Below are 21,149 nucleotides of genomic sequence, written 5' to 3'. Positions count from 1 at the left end.
GTTGGTTTGCGTTATATATTTGAGATTATAAAAGTATGCGTGGTAGAAACCCTAGTCTTTTTTAATGCGCAAGAGAGGACGGTAAGACTCCGAGAGGTTGATGACCTCCTTAAAGTCATCTAGCAACTTAGGTAGCCATCAGGACCATGGCTCAGTCTTAATGCTTCTTGCCACCCTGTCTTGCCTGCCAACCTTCTATTTTTTTTTTGCCTGCTAAATGATGGCTAAGTTCATTAAAAGTGATTACAAGAGTTGTGGCTAAGCAGTGGTGTTACTGTCTTCAGTCCAGTTCTAAAATTTGCATTATAGAATAATGCTGTACAGTGTTGGTTGAATGTACACATGGTATTACCTGCCCAAATTGCTTTATCTAGTTATGCTAATGGAATCCTATAATTTTTTTTCTTTTTTGTGTGAGGAAGATTGGCCCTGAGCTAATATCTGTGCCAGTCTTCCTCTATTTTATGTGGGATGGCACCAGCATGGCTTGACGAGCAGGTGCTAGGGCCGTGCCCAGGATCTGAACCTGCAAACCCCAGGCCGCTGAAGTGGAGCACATGAACTTTACCGCTGTGCCACCGGCTGGCCCCAGAATCGTATAATTTTGGTTGAAAAGATGACCTAGGCACATCTCAATATTTTTTTAAATGTTAAAATACTTTTAACATGTAATAATTTCTAGCTTAAAAGCCTTTCCTTACTGGCGTTCTTTTTTAGCTGGAAGCAAAAGAAGAGAGCTTTTCCATTCAGGAGATATATGGTAGATATACGTATCTACCCCCGTGCCCCTGGTCCTCGCTGAATGCCTGTGGGCTGTATTCCATGATGATCTTTTGGAGCATTTGTTGAACATTTAGTAGACATTCAGGTCTACTAACAGGCAACACTACTGAAACATATCCCCCAGATAGCTACTTGTGCTTTATGGAGGCTGATTTTCTAGAGACTGATTAGCATAAAGGTTGAGAGTGCAGTCTCTGCAGTGAACCTGCTGAGGCTTCACATCTCCAATCCGCATGCTCTCTGTGTGTCAGTGAATCTCTCAGTATTTCAGTTTTATTACCTGTGAAATGAGCATAATATTGATGCCCACTTCACGAGATTGTTGTTGTAGTTGAATTATGATAACACAGGTCAAACACTTACAGCAATGCGTGGCTTATAATAATAAATGCTAACACATACACCACCTACTGTTATTATTCTAGTCAACTTATTTTGTAGTGTCATAAGCAAAAGTAATTTCAGAAGGCAGTATGTAAGATATTTGAAAAATGTTTTCATCAATATCAGTGTCCGTTAAATGTTCTGTTGAGTAGATAATGGTCATTCTCTGGCTAGTATAGTCCAGACTTTCTTGGGACATTCAAATGTGCAATTTGCAAAAGAAAAAAGAAGTTAATTATGCTGGAGTATGGAATGCTGCCTTATATTCCTTTAACATCTCAGAAATGTAAAGAAAGTGTGTTGTAGACCATAATTTTCTGCCTTAGAAAATTGTCCATAGTATCCTTTTTTTTTCAAGATTGACTTATTCTGTAGTTAGTGTCCCGGCTCTACAAAAAAGCATGTTAATATACAATAATGAACTATAATTACATACAGACACTGAAATTGAGGGAATTTTCTGATGTATTAATGTTTTTTAATTGGAAATTATATTTTCTGCCCTTTTTCAAGATTATTGGCCTTTCCATTCAGAAGAGAGATGAAAGATGCCATCTTAATCACTAAATAAACTCACATATAAATAATCATTATTCCAAGTGGGCATGTCACTCAGGGAACAAATTTTTAGAATATAAGCCCCTCAGGACAGTAAACTAAATTGAATCTTTCGTATTTTTTAATTTAGATATAATTGACCTATTAGTTTCAGATGTACAACATAATGATTTGATATTTGCATATATTGTGAAATGATCCCAGTAAGTCTAGTTAACATCCATCACCATACATAGTTACAAAATTCTTTTTTCTTGTGATGAAAATTTTTAAGTTCTACTCTCTTAGCAACTTTCAGATACACAACACAGTATTATTAACTAGAGTCCCCATGTTGTACATTACACCCCCATGACTTATTTTATGTCTGGGAGTTTGTACATTTTAAACCCCCTCCCACCTCACACCCCTCTCTCCCATAATATACTTTTAACCCTGAATATAACTGAATGAGGACTACTTTGCAGCATTTAGAACTGTCTTCTAGGCCTTAAATCTTAAACTCTTCAGGGCTGTTTTCATGATATCTTGTTTTTTAATGGGTTCCCTAATGTCATACTTTGTTTCAAGGCCAGAGAGGGTTTTTTTGCTGAAGAAGATTTTCTCTGAGCTAACATACTGGTTTCTTTAAAGCAAGTAGATTGGACTACATATGCTTTTAGCCATGCCTTTTACCTATGATTCTGTAAACTTTATAATGAAAAGATAAATAATGAAAAGGTAAATTTGAGCACCCAGCACTCAGTTTAGAAGTGTGTTTAATTTATTGTTATTAGTTCTTTAATAAAATAGCTTTGTATCATACTCTTTCGAAGGTTCTTGTTGAATTTTTAACTATTTTTTTTTTATAACCTTCCCCTAAGGTATTCCCATCTGTCAGCAGCACTTAATTTGGAATAACATGGAACTTGAAGATGAATATTGCTTGAATGATTACAAGTGAGTATAATTGCTTATTAGCTGTTTTATAGATGCTCAGTATTACGACTCCATAAGATAGTGTTTTTCTTCTGAATCCTTAGATCGTGTCTCTTCTTCTTCTGAATAGTTCTGATCCCTGGATTTCAGTGTAAAACCCAAACTTTGAGATGTGTTGGCTCAGTACCCCATACTGCTTGATCTTTGTCCTCCAATTCTTTGTTCTACCTTTTCATTATTCATGCCCAGCTATTTATCCCCTGCCTTTTTAGATCTTCCTCTTCTGATCTTGCCTTCCTTACTCCTTTTTTTGAATATTGACCCATTCTCACCTGGCTACATTCCTTTTCTTTGCATTTTCACAGGAGTTTTGGGTGAGACAGTATTGTTCTTCACCAAGCCTTTCATTTTTCATTCAGCCCTTCTTCTGTTGCTAAGTGACGCTGTGAGCACCGGTCATAGCAGATACAGTGTCTGACCCTTTGTCTTTCTCCCTTCTTTCACGTAATTTGTTACTCTTAAAGAACAAAAGGGTCAGAGGCAATGTGGAATAGCTGGAAGAGCACTGGGAATCAGGAGACCTTGTGGAGTTGCTACTTTTCTGTTTTATTAAATAGATCTGCTATTTTCCAACACTGTGGGTCTTGGACAAGCTTCTCTTGTTCTTAGGGCCTCTTGTTCCTTACATGTGAAATGAAAAGGCTAGACCTCTCCGAGGTCCTTTGCAGTACTTTTATTCTGAGATTTCATGTCATATTAAGGATTATGAAAACTTCTTTACTCTCATTATTTATACATGTAAATAAGTTAATATTTATATTTATGCACATTGCTGTATCTTTTTTTGTATTTCATAGGGTAGGCACTATGCTTGATAAACCAGCACATAATTATGCATATATTTAACACTGAATGCATTTTGATGATTGTGGTTTATTTTTGTGTTAACTATCCACAGCATTTCAGAAGGTTGTACCTTGAAGCTGGTATTGGCTATGCGTGGCGGACCTATAAATACTAGAAGAGGTAGGCATATGTTAAAATTATGTATATTAAAGCAATTTGACAATAGTAATTGGCCCAAGCCAGTTGGTGTTTTTATAGCTTCAAGTTTTAGCCAGGTTCTCTTTCTGCTATTAGCTCTTGGAAGAACCACATTTGTTTCTCTAGGCATTGTTCTTTAAAGCCTGAATGCACAGAGGCAGGAAGTCATATTCCAGAAAATCTCTTGCTTCCTGATTCAATTCAGGGAGATTTAAAAATAAACCTCACCAGTATAGGGAATGAAAATGGGATAGCATAGTATGAATATTATGTTGTTATCATTTTGTGTAGGTTCATACCAGTCTTGTTGCTTTTTTTTTATCCACTGAGTCTTCATCTCCTGGGGCAATGATGCTTACAGAAAATCCCAAAGATGCCTGTTAGCCTGGTTTGTGATGCATTTGAGTTTCATGGATATTATCATTGCCCTGTTGAACCCTTTTTCAGGATGTGAATGGTCTCTGGAAGTCTGTTCATTCATTCAGCAAATACATTTTGAGCATTTACTAGATGTTCAGTGCAGTGTTCCATGGGAGAAGAAGTCCCTGCTTCATGATAGTGCCCACAGTAAACATTAGAGAATCGACATCATTTCAAGTAGTCATAAGTGCTATGGGGGGAATAGGGTAGTGTGAGAGTCTAGAAGTAGGGTACTGGGAGGACAGGTGTGGAAGGGCCCTCGGAGAAGAGGATGTGAGCAAAGACTAATTAGCAAGAAAGCTCTAAGCATGGGAGAACTGGTTGTGTTCACACTGGTCCCTGATTCAGGTATGTCACATGAATCCCCCCCAAGGAGAGGCATCCTGAGACTGCTCAGAGCAGTTCTGCTCTGTGGGCCTCATTTTGGGGAAGGCCTTAAAAATTGTTTGATCCTCCACTAACCTCTAAACTGAAGCTTAAGTATTAATTCCTCTGCTGGCTTACTTCCACAAGTCAGATTTTTATCTCTATGCTTCATAATTTTGGTTAGAAGATAGGGTTATTACTCTCTTTTTCCTAGCAACTTGAAGAGGAGTTCGTGAGATAGGTTACTTGGCTGTTGCACTGTTTTGAATAGGTTAAAAAAACAAAGATAATGTTAGAACTGATGAACTAGCACTCCTCATATCAGGGACTTGCTGTTAATTGTCACTTATGTGACATAAGGTGATGTTTACAGTACTGGTTCTAATGGTAGTGCAAGGACCCTAAAGTGTTTACTGAGCCATTATAGTAAGATGGAGTTATATAGTGTTTAATGACATGTGAGTTCCCTTGTATTATATTTTTGAAAGTTGGTTATTTTGTGTATAGTATTATCCTTAAACCAGGGCATTTAATCAGAACCCCTACTTTTCTTACTAGGACTCAAATTATTTTATATTTATGAGGAGGAGTGTAAGTGTTACAGATTCTGAGTTAAAAATATATGGGTTTCTTTTTACTTTTTTAAAAAAATGAAAATGCAGGGCATCCTTATGTTTTGGTAGTTGAAGCTGTGTAATACTTTTCTTTCCCTACAACTTCCTGTGCCTTGTTTGTGAATTGAAAAATCCATGTCTAGAACTTGTCTGTTTTTTGATATTTTAAATTGAGTTTTTAATAATTTTGCTTGTTTTAAATCAACGTCCTTAAAATTAAAAGTTTACTGTTGTCTGCCTTACATCATTGAAAACTTTGTGGAAAAGAAAAACCGTACCCAGATGTAGAACTTTTCCATATTGTATTTGAGAAACCATATTTATTTAGTTGTACTTGAAAATTATGATTTAGAAAGTGCCTTTATCATGTGAGTTCCAGCAATATTTAGCTTTTAAAATTATTTATGAATGAACCAGTATCAAAACAGCATAGAAAATACTTTCTAAAACTAACTTTATCCTAAACTATATATAAAATGTTTTATACCTGAAGAAATCTAAATGATTTTTCTGTTAGGAGAAAGTGTGTACCTGCACACACACATGTGCATATATGTCTTCTGTCCCAGTGGCTCCGTAAGTAAGGTCTGCTTTGTTGGTTTAAGCAAGTCTTTCATGTGGCTTTAGTAATGGCAGTAGCATAGTTTTTATTTCTTATTAATGTGGAAAGTGTAGCATTAACTTAAAAATGGCAAGAATTTGTTTTAAAAATGTCTTTTAATATTTACATATCTTATGCCTATGAAAGAGTCGATCAAAACATCCAAATATTTTTATAAACTAAACTAAATCTTATAATTTCTAAAGTTTTTGTGTTTTAGTAGTGGTGAAATTGAGTTTAGGATATGGGAACATTTTTGATGTTTTTACTTTGTTACTTTCAGAGTTTCGTATTTCTTATCGCTATGACTTTTTACAGGGTAGTACAGCACTGGATTCTGTTAACGTATAAGCTACTTGAATGACAGGTATGGAGTTTGAGAAATTGTCGCCTCTTTTAGGAAAGAGCGACTGTTTCTGCAGCTTGACATGAGAATGTCTTTGGGAGCAAACTTTTTTTCCCTTGTAACCATTATTTGGACTCCCAAATCTTGGGTTCAGGGGCGTTTAGAACATTCACCCTATGAGTCGGCAATCTCTTGAAGCCCATTTCCACCACAGGAGCAGAATCTGTGGCTGCTGTGGACAAGAGTGGGTTGTAATGATGGCTGCAATATTATTCAAACTTGAAGACAACTCCAGGCAGCTAGAGCCTACCACTACTGGGGGCTTTGCCCTGGTCCTTGTGCTCTGACTGGACGCGTGGATACATACCAGGACAGTTGGGATCCTGGGAGGATGCTTTCAAGAAACAACATGCTAACCACGGCACACATTGCAGTTTGAGTACACTAAGTGGCCCCTTTGTGTTCTGAGTTATTGTGTACTTTTACTACCTAACTTCACATCAAGAAACAGCTCCAAGAAGAATTGACCTTTATATAAAACCAGAAAGACAAAGAGGAATTCACTTGCTTCTGATTTCTAACGTGTCTCCCAATTATGTGTGTGTGTGTTTATTGTTTAATCTAAAGTAAGTGGCATTTATAGTGCTTTTTAATTATTGATTCTTGGAACCAGTATTGGAAAATATAGGAAGCAGAAGGTGTAAAGTGAAAATAATCATAGATGCTTATGTCACAGAATCCACAAATAGACTAGTGGCACAGGAGAAACCTCATATATTTGGTTAAGCCCTGTCTTTGCACATAACATCATAATAATGCATTTTATTTCTTTCATATTAATACAACATAGAGAATGCTGTATTAACTATAAAAAGACCAGAAACTTATTTGAAGAATATCATGTATGTATTGTATGCACAGGGTGGTTGTTCAAATTCAGCACATTATGTTCTGTCACTGTACCAATATGCATAAAACGTGATATAAATTGAAAGCTTGTTTATCAATTTTTCCATTTGTAGTTCCTATGGAAGATCCACTTAGGGAGATGGCTGAGTACATGGATTCCAGTCGAGATGAGGTCTGGGAGAAGACCTCCTGCAACAAAAAAGTTACATTTTTGGTATACCGAGAAGGAGATCAATTGAATTTCTTTCGTGTAGTAGATAGGGGAGATGGCACTTTAACACCATTATCTGAATCTTTAAGGTAAATAGGTTTTCATTTGCATGTCTCACTTAGAAAAGGAGAACGTTGTATGATACATTCCATAAACCTTATGCTTACGTTATGTTGTCAAAATAATCTTACTATATTCACAAGACTGACTAAATTTCTTGCATTTACCCCATGCCCCTTGCCCCAGGTATGTAATTTTGAAATTGTCCTTCATATGATTGATACTTAGAGAGTAATTTCTAAAACTGAAATTTCTTATGGAGTAGGGAGTCTTATTGTAATAGTGTGTTATTTTATAACCTTGGCGTAATAGAAAGTGTTAAACCTAAAATTGCTATCTTTTTTCAAAATTTAACTCGGCTCCTTAAAAGTAGATAAATCTCTTTACTTTTCTAGTCTTGTTTTCCTACTCTCTAAAAGGGGAAGGAGTTGTTATATTGCTTCTAAAATCTGAGGGAAACAACTTCAAGGGACTTAGCTAGGCCGTAGAACAATTAAGGAATTAGACAAGGTCCCCCTTACTATGATTCTGTTATCTCCTTTCCCTTTAAGTCACTAAACATTTACTGGACATTTATAGACAGTCCCTGCACCAGGCACTGAGTTATAAAGATAATCATCCCTTCGTTCGTGGAGCATGCAATCTGCTAAAATAGTGTCTGTGATATAATGTCGGCAGTTGTTATAAAGAGATAGCAACATCTCTGGAAAACCAGATGAGAGGGCCTTCATTTTGCCTGAAAGGTGAGGAGTTAGGGACAACCTCTGAGAATTAGCAACCTTAAAAGAAGAGTAAGAGTTTGCCAAGCAGACAAAGGAAGGAAAGATATTACAGATAACTAAATTTAATCCCACAATAGAAAAAGCTAGTGGCAAAACCATTCAGAGAAAAAATAACTTAGAGTCTGGAGAACAGTTTCTATGCATCAGGAACAGTGTAGCTGGATGCTCTGCTCGTCCCACAAAGCTGCACTCAAGGTTTTGGCAAAGGTGCACTCCTATCTGGAGGCCTAACTGGGGAAGAGAATCTACTTTCAAGCTCATTCATGTTGTTGGCATAATTCATTTCCTGGCGGTTGTATGACTGAGAGCCCTGATTTTTTGCTGGCTGTTGGCTAGAGGCTCCCTTCAGCTCCCTTTTGATTAACTCAGAATCAACTGATTTGGGGCCTAAATTACATCTGCAGGATCCCTTTACCTGTGCCATATTCTGTTGGCTAGAAGCAAGTCATAGGTCATGCCCAAGCTCAAGGGTAGGAGAATATCCAGGATGTGAGCACCGGGGATTGGGGATTGGGGGCTGCTTTAGGATTCTCCCCACCACAGAGTGTTATGTGGAACAAAAGGTCAGACCCTTTCTTTGTGGCCACAGAGAGCAGATGGTGACAAATGGATGTTGACTTGAATGTGTCAGGATCTGGTTAGCACTTCAAAAGTGGCATAAACGTGTGGGCTAGAAGTAGAGAAGAGGGAGCGGTGAGGGCTGCAGCCTTAGTCCAGTGTCCCTCACTTGGACCATGGATAGAATTTTTCACACCAGTCTCTCCATGTGCCAGCTTCACTGTCATTTTGGTTTTCTTCCTTAGCACATCCACTGTTGGTTCCTCTTTCTTGAGGAAGAAAACCTGAGCTCCTTAGCTTAGCATGGAAGGCCCTTTACAACCTGTCATCATCAATTTTTAAGGTCTCTTTCATTATGCCATGTTTTTGCACATCTTTTTCCCTTTGCTTGAAATGTCTTTTCCTCCTTTTACTCCATTTTCTCCCCAGCCAACTTCTATTTGTGGTTAAGACGTAGCCCAAATATCGCTGGTTATTATTCCTCTCAAGATAATTTTTAAATTTTTCTTTTCCTTTCTATTTACCTACCAGAAATGGACAAGGGATAGGGTGAATGAGAAAGGGGGGCTAGAAAATTTTCTCTGGTGATACCTTGAAGAACATTTATCTTGCCTTTTTTAGGAGAGGCTTTCTTACTCTACAACAGAGGGCAGCAAGCTTTTTCTGTAAAGAGCCAGATGGTAGCCACTTGAGGATTTTTAGGCCAAGAGATAAAATCAAAGATACTGTGTAGGTATTTACATAATAAGAGAGAAAACAAATTTCCACAAAATTTTTATTGACAAAATTCAAAATAATAATAATTGAATACTTTTGAGTGTGTGTATAAATCAGGTCTACTAATGAGAAGAATGGAATTCTTTTTTGTGGGAGTAATATTTTACTTACTGGGGGTTGAAAGCTACTGTTGCGTTTCAAATTTGCAAATCATTTGCAAAAGTTCATCTGTTAATATTGCTCTGTAATGAGATTTTATGTATTTTATATTTGAAAATTTCTTTTCACACAGACAGGTACTGTCAAATACTGATGTCAGTCCACGAGCATATGCTTTTAACTGAGCATGTCCATCACTTGGAAGGCATTTATAGAATTGTATTAGAGTCTTCTCTTGCTTTTTGCATTTAGCATGTCATTACGTTGCAGATTAATCGTGTCCAGTTGAAGATAGGTGGAACTCCTCAATTACACGTTTAAATAGATTTTGAAATATGGAGATTTCTTTTAACTCACAACGAGGTATGAAAACGCTGCTGGGAGTATACTTTGAGTTCGGGAAGTATGTGCTGGAAATTTGTGTGGGAATGGAGATCTCACTTCATTTTTAACTTTTGAAAGTGTGCCATTCCATGTGATTCAAAGTAATGCTAGGTGTTGTCAAAATGACATTACTGCAGTATAAGTTTCTCATGTAAGTACTGTTTTGCCTTTAATTTTAAGCAGAATTCATTAAGAAACATCATCAAATATACAGCAAAAACTAATTTCCAAAGGCATTTAGTGTTTGACAGTAGCAGTTGAGGGGGGGTTCTTCTCATTCAGAAAAATTCAATGTCAGCCCTGAGCTAAAAAAAACAAATCACAATAAAACTGCTTACTGCTGTGCCATTTGAACCAATGGTTAAGTACATGAGACAAATGAAGTTTACCGTTGACACTACTGGTTCGATAATACACGATGGATTCAAATATTTACTGCACAATACCTGCTGATGAATAATACAATAACTATAGCTTTAAACACTTTTCAATTTCATTAGCTTTTTAAATTTGTCCAACTAAACTTTTTTTCTGATCCACACATTTTTTTACTCCATCAGTTGTAGCAGATTCAAGTTGTACTGAATTAGTCTTTTAGGAACTTCTTTGAAAATATTCTTACCTGTAGTTGTTTTATGCAGACTGTTCATCGGAGCTAGTTCTTCAGTCACTTCAAACTTGGTATTGATGCCCTGAATAAACAAAAACAACCCAACAGTATCGATAATTTATGTTGACTCATCAAAAGCCAAGGAAAACGACTCCCAGTCATTTGTCGTCTTTTTTTTTTAACTTTTTATTAAGATTATGATAGTTTACAACCTTGTGAAATTTCAGTTGTACCTTATTGTTGATCATGTTGTAGGTGCATCCCTTCACCATTTGTGGCCTCCCCTCACCCCCCCTTCCCCTGGTAACCACCAATCTGTTCTCTTTGTCTATATGTTTAACTTCCACCTATGAGTGGAGTCATACAGAGTTCATCTTTCTCTATCTGGCTTATTTCACTTAACATAGTACCCTCAAGGTCCATCCATGTTGTTGTGAATGGGACAATTTTATCCTTTTTTAGGGCGGAGTAGTATTCCATTGTGTATATACACCATATCTTCTTTATCCAATCATCAGTTGATGGGCACTTAGGTTGCTTCCACGTCTTGGCTATTGTAAATAATGCTGCGATGAACATAGGGGTGTATGGGATTTTTGGAATGGCTGATTTCGAGTTCTTTGGATAGATACCCAGTAGTGGGATAGCTGGGTCATATGGTATTTCTATTTTTAATTTTTTGAGAAATTTCCATACTGTTTTCCATAGCGGCTACACCAGTTTGCATTCACACCAACAGTGGATGAGGGTTCCTTTTTCTCCACAACCTCTAACATTTGTCACTTTTTGTTTTGGTTATTTTTGCCATTTGTCTTCTTTTTTAATTTATTATTGATGTTGATTCCTATGTTGTCAAATCTTCGAGAAATTGTTCTTGCTGAAGGAGTAGTCTCTAAACAAGTTTATTTTCTCAGGACACATTTCTTCAACTGCTATGATTAAACATGGTTTAATTAATTCACTATTGGTAAGCAGATTTCCTTCCATGGCTAGTAAATAAGCCACTCAGAAACTTATTTTGGTTGCAGTCTCATTTTCATTTTTTATTTAAAATTTTCTAATTTTTCTGACCTGCAAGTTGAGAGTATTGTGATGAGTCTTTAGTCTGGTAATGTCCAAATACGTTGTTTTTCTTAGCACAGCTGTAGTGTCATTGCATAATAACACAATGCTTTGCTATTTAATAGATAACAGATAACAGAATAATCCACTCTCTGCTCTGCCTTAAAACTTCAACTTTCCAAGTCCACTCTTGTGTTGATATGTTGGGTAATATATTGGTAATAAAAAAAAAAACCTGTCATGGTACAGTGATACACGTGGCACTCAAAATACTGTTGAAGTATGGCTGTGCCGCTATGATTTGTACTGTGCCAAGCCATAGTGCAAACCAGTGAGAGAGCCATATACAATCGCTGTTGTGGCTACTTAGCTCTTGCCAGTGTAGTGCAAATGTAGCCATAAGCAGTATGTGATCAAGTGAGTGTGGCCGTGTTCCAATAAAACTTCCTACTTATGGACACAAATTTGAATTTCATGTAATTTTCAAATTTTATAAAGGATTATTATTTTGATTTTTTTCAAACATTTGAAAGTGTGGAAACCATTCTTAGCTTATGGGCCACGTAAATAAATGGCGGACTGAATTTGGCCTGTGGCCGTAGTTTGCTAATTCCTTCTCTAAGAAGAAACATTGAGAATTGGGTGCTTATTTGATTCATTCTGATACAAAATCTAGTATCAGTCATTTTTAGTCTCAAATCTTTTTAGTTAATTCTGCCACCTTACTGCTTTTATAAGTGGAAAGAAATAAAAGGAGGCATTTAAGACGTAATTAAATGGTAACTTGTCTGTGAAAGTCACATGAAGACTTGGCTTTGGGATGAACAATGGTCATGTTGAAATAAATACGACATTTGCCCATCTCTTATTCTTTAATCATATTATTAGATTAAAAGGTTTATAAAAAGTTAAATGTAGCATTCAAGAAAATATTTAGAAATTCAAGAAAATATTTAGAATATTTAAATATAAAGAAGGATATTTTTGGATTAAGTTTATAAATTACTATGTTATCCTAGTCTGATAACATCTTTCCATTTAGAGAAAATTTGTGGTTGGCTTCTAACTGATCTCATGAGTTTATGCTTTGTGAGAGAAAACACAATGATGTGATTCTTTGAAAAAATTAGGTGAATTTAAAAGTGTTTTTTATCCTTTAAAATGCGTCAAATGAAATATTTATCACGATTGTACTTTTTTGTGTACATATATACACACATGTGCACACACACACACACACACACTGTTCTCCGTGGGAAGGCAGTAAAGAATCAGTTTTTTATATCAGGAATGTTGAGTCAGAAACCTCTTTCAGTATTCAGCATGGGTACTTAAAGTTAAAATACCACAGGATATAACAGAGAAGTACTCAGAGTTAAAATATTTCAAGGTAACCAAGCATAGAGAGTATATACTTGAATCATTTTTTCCAACTCCAAGAGTGAACTGGCAAAAATCTTCACTCAGCCCTCCTTTTCAGATATAGGTAATCTCAAGACAAGAGCCTTCATGTACTATAGTTCTGTCACTTATTTGGGTACTAAGTAAGGTCTGTTGTTTGGTCCCTGGGAAAGCACCAGGAGGTGCTGTAGAGAACAGACTTTGGAACCAGACAGATGGGAGATTTAAATTTTAGGTCCACTATTTACTAGCCGTCTGGTCTTGAACAAAATCAGTTAACCTCTCTCAACTGCAGTTTCTTCATTTATAAAATGGGATATAATATCACCTTATATAGTTTTTGTGAGGATTAGAAATAATATGTGGAAAGTGCCTGGCAGAGTAGGCATTCAGTAAATGGTAGCAAAGCTAATCTCGGTATGTCAATTTTCATGCTGTGGTAGGCATCTACAACAGTAGGACTGATGGCCACGAGTCAGCCACTAGGGACTAAATTGGTTATGGAGACCAATTCCTGCCATTGTTTTCTGATACCCATGCTGACTCTGTGTAATTAACCCACGATTTCAAAATATCATCAGTTCACCTTGTAAAATTTAGGAGTGAGGCTATCTACTCTCTCCTTGACCTTTGTGTGGTGATAGTATGTGCTTCAGAAATGTTATGGAATATGCCCTATTAAGGCCATCCTAAATTGTTTCCGTTTCTTACAGCCATATTGAAATCTTATTAACCTTCATACTTCTTTAGCATAGATACATACTTCGGTTTTCCTATAAGTCAGTCAGTCATGGTAACTAATACACATTCTTAATCTGTTCTATTTAAAATTTTAGTCATTTTTCAAATATGCTGAGCTCATTTTTCTTTCAAACCCTTACCATTCTAATTTTCCCATTATTGAAAAAGCTGAATGAAATTTCAATAATGTTTGTGTTCAGTTCAACAAACATTTATTGCGTACGTGCTAAGCACAATGCCAGATGCTAAGACTAGGAATATGGGTAAGGCCTAATATGTGCTTTCAACTTGCTAACATATGGGACAGTAAGAAGGAAAGATAGACATGTAAGTATAAAGGTGATGATAGTGTGGTAAGTGCCATTATCTTATGCAGTCAAAGAGAAGGGGCTCCAAACCTAATTATGTTAAGGTATGAATAAATGTCATGGTGATGGACCAGTAATTGAAATGTTTTCCATGTTTAGTAATTTGTGTCACGACTGGACCGAAGTGTCTCTTTTCATTTTAAAATCTATGTATTCTAGGTGGCTACATTTCCAACACACTGAAAAAAGTCTCGTTATCCTTATTTTTTTGTTGTTGTTTTTTAAGAACAGAAAATGTTCTGATGACACCTATGGATGAGTTCCCTTTTTAGTGAGAATCCTCTCAGGGTGAATAAAAATCTGCACTTTCTTCTGCATCAATTTCTTTTTCATTCTGGTTAGTGGAAATCTGATCAGCCTATGATCTAGGTTTCACAATGATCAGCCATGGTGGATAAAATGGAATCAGAAAATTCTTGTGGGAATGGATTTTGCTTCTAAGGGAATGATACAACAGGTGCCAAAAGCTCTTCACTTATGGTATACTGACTTCAGAAAAGCTCAGCTGTACTAAATTTTCAGTAATGCTAGATCGTGATATTTATCCCCATTTATTTGTTTTCTCCTAAGAAATATACTTTTTGAGATAAATTTGCCTTACATTTACATTGACAAGATAGATTTATTGTTTTGTCATTGGCAGCATCTGTCATTTCTATTGCACATAGAGTATTTTTAGTTATTGGGCAGGTATCAAGCACATCTCAATAGAAATTCTCGTTTTCTTTGCAGTGGTGGTTCTGTGTATAATTTGTACACTGATGAGGATGAAGAAGTTGAGCCTTCTCCTTCTGGGCAACAGATAATTGAAAATTCAATAACTATGAATAAGATGAAGCTGCTGAAGGCTAAGATGGAGAACATGAATCTCAGCAAAAAGGTGAAGCTGTTGGCACTCGGCCAGGCCTTTCTCTAGTTTGTCCCTGCAGGGCTTGCAGCACTAAGGTCTGTTGGTAACTGAAAAAACAATTATAAAGCGTTATTCATTTCAAGTGTCTGGCCTCAGTTATTTATTGAGATATTAAAAGTGATGAATTGTTTTTTTATAGGCCAGCAACACATTTAATGTGATCATACTGCATTTAAAATAACTCATGATTTAAAATTTCGTAGTTCTAGAGCTAAGAATAACGAAGATAACCTATTCTTAATCTTGTAATGATTACTTTTTAAAACACTCCGCTAATATTTACTTATTAAGGATATCTCCTATGTTTGGGTGTTGATAAGGGGTATGCTTTTGTTCAGCTTTACTAGATATTGTTGGTTTTTCAAAGTGATTTCAAAATAATTGAGCCAATTTTCATTCTGTTCAGTAATGAACGAGAGTTGCAGTTTTTACGTATTTTTGCCACTATTTGGTATGGTCCTTTTTAAATTTTTGTCATTCTGGTTGATGCGTAGTGGCATCACATTATGGTTTTAATTTGCATTTCTCTGACTGATGAAGTTGAGCACCTTTTATATGTTTGTTGGCTATTTGGATATCCTTTTTTTTTCTTTTTCTCTTCAAAGATTTTATTTTTTCCTTTTTCTCCCCAAAGCCTCCTGGTACATAGTTGTATATTCTTGGTTGTGGGTCCTTCTAGTTGTGGCATGTGGGACCCTGCCTCAGCGTGGTTTGATGAGCAGTGCCATGTCTGTGCCCAGGATTCGAACCAGTGAAACACTGGGCCACCTGCAGCGGAGCACGTGAACTTAATCACTCGGCCACGGGGCCAGCCCTGGATATCCTTTTTTGTAAAATGGCTTTTTAAATCTTTTCCCCATTTTTCCATTGAATTGTATGTTTTTTGCTTACTGATTTTTTTGAGATCTTTGTATATTCTGGATATGTCTTTTGTCATATATATATCTCCACCCTATTTATTACTTTGCTTTTTTACTCTATTAACAGCACGTCCCTGTTCCTTTATTGAAATATAATATAGTTCACAAGTCTTTAATGTACCGTTTGATAAAATTTTACATTTATATACACTCATGTAGGTACAACCCAAATTAAAATAGGACCTGTCTTTCTCTCCGGGTTTCCTTATAACCTTGCCCAGTCAGTACCTACCTTTCCCCACTCCCAGAAATAACTATTCTTACATTTGTCGCCATGAATTAGTTTTGCCTGTTCTTGAACTTCGTATAAATGAAATCATATAGCACATACTCTTTGTTTTTTGTGTGTGTGAACATAATACTTTTGAGATTCATCCGTGCTGCCTGTATCGGTTCATTCTTTTTTACTGCTGTGTACTATTTCATTGTATGACTATACATCAATTTGTTTCTCTTTTCTCCTTTTGATAGACATTTGGGTTGTTTCTAGTTTTTGATTTTCATCAATAAAGCCGCTTTGAACATTCTTATACATATTTTTGGTGGACATATGCACTCTTTTATCTGAACCTAGGAATGGACTTATAAAGTCCACAATGGTTAAAATGAAAAAGACTGACAATATCGAGCATTGGTGAGGATGTGGCACAAACTGGAACTGTCACTTTGCTGATGGGAGTGTAAATTAATTCAGACACTTTGCAAAACTAAAACAACTAAAACACAACTAAAGCTACACATACACCCACCCTGTGACAGTTCTCTTTTCTCCACATCCTTGCCAACACTTGTTATTTTTTATCTTTTTGATAATAGCCATTCTGACAGGTGTGATGTGGTATCGCATTGTGGTTTTGATTTGCATTTCCCTGATGGTTCATGATACTGAGCATCCTTTCATGTGCCATCTGTATGTCTTCTTTGGAAAAATGTCTATTTAAGTCCTCTATTTTTTAATTGGATCGTTTGATTTTTGATATTAAGTTATGTAACTTCTTTATATATTTTGGTTATTAACCCCTTATGGGATGTATGATTTGCAAATATCTTCTCCCATTCAGTAGGTTGCCTTTTTGTTTTGTTGATGGTTTCCTTTGCTGTGCAAGAGCATTTTAGTTTGATGTAATCCTATTTGTTTCTATTTGTTTATTTTATATTTATGTTTATATATTTTTTATATTTATGTTTTTATTTATTTAGTTTTGGTGAGGAAGATTATCACTGAGCTAACATCTGTACCAATCTTCCTCTATTTTTTGTATGTGGGATGCCACCACAGCATGGCTTAGTGAGCAATGTGTGGGTCCATGCCTGGGATCCAAACCTGTGAACCCTGGGCTGCCAAAGCAGAGTGCACAAACTGAACCACTACACCACCAGGCTGGCCCCCTGTTTATTTTTGTTTTTATTGCCCTTGCCTGAGGAGGCTGGTCCAAGAAAATATTGCTAAGACTGATATCAAAGAGCTGACTGCTTATGTTTTATGGTTTTAGGTCTTACATTCAAGTCTTTATCCATTTCGAATTTATTTTTGTATATGACATAAGATAGTGGTCCAATTTCATTCTTTTGCCTGTAGCTCTCCAGTTTTCCCAGCACCATTTATTGAAGAGACTGCTTTTCGCCGTTGTATATTCTTGCCCCCTTTGTTGTAGATTAATTGACCATATATGCATGGATTTATTTCCAGGTTTCTTACTCTGTTCCATTGATCTATGTATCTGTTTTCATGCCAATACCATACTGTTTTGATTACTATAGTTTTGTAGTACAATTTGAAATCAGGGAGCATGATACCTCCAGCTTTATTCTTCTTTCTCAAGATTGTTTGGCTATTCAGGGTCTTTTGTGGTTCTGTACAAATTTTAGGATCTTTTTGTTCTGGTTCTGTGAAAAATGCTCTTGGTATTTTGATGGAGATTGCACTAAATCTGTACATTGCTTTGGGTAGTATGGACATTTTAACAATATTAATTCTTACAGTCCATGAGCATGGTATATCTTTACATTTATTTGTGTTGTCTTCAATTTCTTTCATCCATGTCCTACAGTTTTCAGAGTACAGATCTTTTGTTTGCTTGGTTAAATTTATTTCCAGATATTTTATTCTTTGTGATCAAATTGTAAACGGAATTGTTTTCTTAATTTCTCTCCCTGATAGCTCGTTATTAGTGTATAGAAATGCAGCCAATTTCTGTATATTAATTTTGTATCCTGCAACTATACTGAATTTATCTATTAGTTCTAATAGTTTTTAGGTGGAGTCTTTAGGGTTTTCTATATATAGTATTATGTTATCTGCAAATATTGACAGTTTTACTTCCACCTTTCCTATTTGAATGCCTTTATTTCTTTTTCTTGCCTAATTGCTGTTACTAGGACTTCCAATACTATGTTTAATAAAAGTGGCAAGAGTGGGCATCTTGTTCCTAGTCTTAGAGGAAAAGAGTACAGCTGTTTACTGTTGAGTATGATGTTAGCTATGGAATTGTCATATATGGCCTTTATTAGGTTGCTGTGTGTTCCCTCTATACCTACGTTCTTGAGAGTTTTTATCATAAATGGATGTTGAATTTTGTCACATGCTTTTTCTGCATCTATTGAGATGATCATATAATTTTTATCCTTCATTTTGTTAATGTGGTATATCAAGTTGATTGATTTGTGGATTTGAACCACAATTTTGCATCTCCGGAGTAAATCCCTCTTGATCATGGTGGATGATTTTTTTCATTTCTTGTTGACTTTGGTTTGCTAACATTTTCTTGAGGATTTTTACATCTATGTTCATCATGGATGTTGGCTTGTAATTTTCTTTCTTTGTGGTGGCTTTATTTGGTTTTGATATCAGGGGTGATGTTGGCTTTGTAAAATGAGTTAGGAAATGTTCCCTCCTCTTCAGCTTTTTTGAATAAATTGAGAAAGATGGGTTAACACTTCTTTCCATGTTTGGTAAAATTTACCTGTGAAGCCATCTGGTCCTGGACTTTTGCTTTTTTGTGAGTTTTTCAATTACTGATTGTTTCATTACTTGTAATTGGTCTATTCAGATTTTCTTTTTCTTCATGATTCAGTCTTGTCAGGTTGTGTGTATCTAGGCATTTATCTCTTTCTTCTAGGTTTTCCAATGTGTTGGCATATAATTGGTCATAGTAATCTCTTTGATCCTTTGTATTTCTGTAATGTCAGTTGTAACTTCTCTGTCATTTCTGATTTTATTCATTTATACCCTCTCTCTTTTTTCCTTGATGAATATGGCTAATGATTTATTGATTTTTGTTTATCTTTTAAAAGAACCAGTTTTTAGTTTCATTGGACTTTTCTGTTGTTTTTTTAGTCTCTATTTCATTTATTTCCACTCTAATCTTTATTATTTCCTTCCTTCTCCTAACTCTGGGCTTTGTTTATTCTTCATTCTCTGGTTCCTTTAGGTGTAAAGTTAGATTGTTTATTTGGGATTTTACTTGTTTCTTGAGGAAGGCCTAGATCACTGTGCACTTCTCTCATAGAACTGCTTTTTCTGTTTCCCACAGATTTTTGGAAAGTTCTGTTTCCATTTTCATTTGTCTCAAGGTATCTTTTATTTCCTCTTTATTTCTTCATTGACCCATTGTTTAGTTAGTAGCATGTTGTTTAGTCTCCACGTGTTTGTGTTTTTTCCAGTTTTCTTCTTGTAATTGATTTCTAGTTTCATACCTTTCTGGTAAAAAAGATGGTTGATAGGATTTCAGTCTTCTTCAATTTATTTAGACTTGCTTTTTGGCCTGACATGATGTATCTTGGAGAATGTTCCCTGTGCAGTTGAAAAGAATGTGTATTCTGCAGTTTTGGGGTAGAATGTTCTTTATAGATCTGTTAAGTTCATCTGGTTTAATGTGTCATTTAAGGCCATTGTTTCCTTATTGATTTTCTGTCTGGATGATCTATCCATTGATGTAAGTGGGGTATTAAATTCTGTACTCTTATTATATTCCTGCCAATTTCTCTCTTTATGTCTGTTAATATTTGCTTTATATATTTGGGTGCATAAATATTTGCAAATGTTATATCCTCCTGTTGAATTGACCCCTTTGTCATTATGTAATGCCGGTCTTTGTCTTTTGTTACAGTCTTTGTTTCAAAGTCTGTTTTTTCTGATATGTGTATTGCTACCCCAGCTTTCCTTTGTTTTCCATTTGCATGGAATATCTTTTTCCATCACTTCACTTTCACTCTGTGTGTGTCTGTAGATTTGAAGTGAATCTCTTGTAGGCAGCATATTTATGGGTCTTGTTCTTTTATTCATTCAGCCACCCTGTGTCTTTTGATTAGAGCATTTAGTGCACTTACATTTAAAGTAATTATTGATAGGTATGTACTTGCTGCCATTTTGTTAGTTATTTTCTGCTTGTTTTTGTTGTTCTTCTCTGTTCTTTTCTTCTTTTGGTTTTTTCCCTTGTGGTTTTCTTTAGTGTTATGTTTGAGTTTCTTTTTATTTTTTGTATGTCTATTGTAGGTTTTTGGTTTATGGTTATCATGAGGTTCATACATATCAACCTGTGTATATATACGTATATAGCAGTCTATTTTCAGGTAATAATAGCTCAATTCAACACATTCTAAAAGCACTACATTTTTACTCTCCCACACCATGTTTTATGTTTTTGACATCATATTTTACATCTTATTTTGTGTGCCCCTTAACTACTTATCAAAGTTATATTTGATTTTACTACTTTTTTCTTTTAACTTTCATGCTAGCTTTTTAAGTAGCTGATCCATTGCCTTTAGTAAATATTTGCCTTTACCAGTGAGATTTTTTTCCTTCATATATTTTCTTATTTCTAGTTATGGCCTTTTCTTTTCTGCTTAAAGCAGACCCTTAAACATTTCTTGTAAGGCCAGTTTTGTGGTGATGAACTCCTTTAGTGTTTGCTTGTGTGGGAAACTCTTTATCTCTCCTTCAATTCTGAATGATAACCTTGCTGGGTAGAGTATTCATGTTTGTCAGTTTTTCTCTTCCAACACTTTAAATATATCCTGCCATTCCCTTCTGGCGTGCAAAGTTTCTGCTGAAAAATCAGCTCATACTCCTGTGGGGGTTTCCTTGTATGTGACTTTTAGTTTTTCTCTTACTGCTTTTAAGACTGTTTCTTTATCTTTAACTTTTGCCATTTTAATTGTAATATGTCTTGGTGTGAGACTCTTTGAGTTCATCTTGTCTGCCACTCTCTCTGCTTCCTGGACCTGAATGTCTGTTTCTTTCCCTAGGTTAGGGAAGTTTTTAGCCGTTATTTCTTCAAATAAGTTTTCTACCCCTTTCTCACTTCTCCCTCTGGGACAT

At 35.7% G+C, this 21,149-nt stretch overlaps 1 protein-coding gene across 7 annotated transcripts in view; it reads left to right on the top strand.

The window, feature by feature from the left end:
• ZFAND4 (zinc finger AN1-type containing 4) overlaps positions 1–21,149 on the top strand; it is a 102,442-nt gene that overhangs the window by 62,683 nt on the left and 18,610 nt on the right. For 5 of the 7 annotated variants that reach the window (XR_011496470.1, XR_011496473.1, XM_014865700.3 and 2 more), the window contains 4 exons: positions 2,589–2,664; positions 3,602–3,669; positions 7,057–7,243; positions 14,729–14,876. Coding sequence is in view for 5 of the 7 variants with exons in the window: in XM_014865697.3 (XP_014721183.1) it covers positions 2,589–2,664; positions 3,602–3,669; positions 7,057–7,243; positions 14,729–14,876 (479 nt within the window). In the remaining 2 variants the exon portion in view is untranslated. The remainder of the gene's footprint in view (positions 1–2,588; positions 2,665–3,601; positions 3,670–7,056; positions 7,244–14,728; positions 14,877–21,149) is intronic. The other 2 variants (XM_070493022.1, XM_070493020.1) reach the window with 1 other exon arrangement.

Source organism: Equus asinus, chromosome 2, assembly GCF_041296235.1.
Source record: "Equus asinus isolate D_3611 breed Donkey chromosome 2, EquAss-T2T_v2, whole genome shotgun sequence".
Taxonomy (NCBI): domain Eukaryota; kingdom Metazoa; phylum Chordata; class Mammalia; order Perissodactyla; family Equidae; genus Equus; species Equus asinus.
This window is presented reverse-complemented; position numbering and strand designations above follow the sequence as displayed.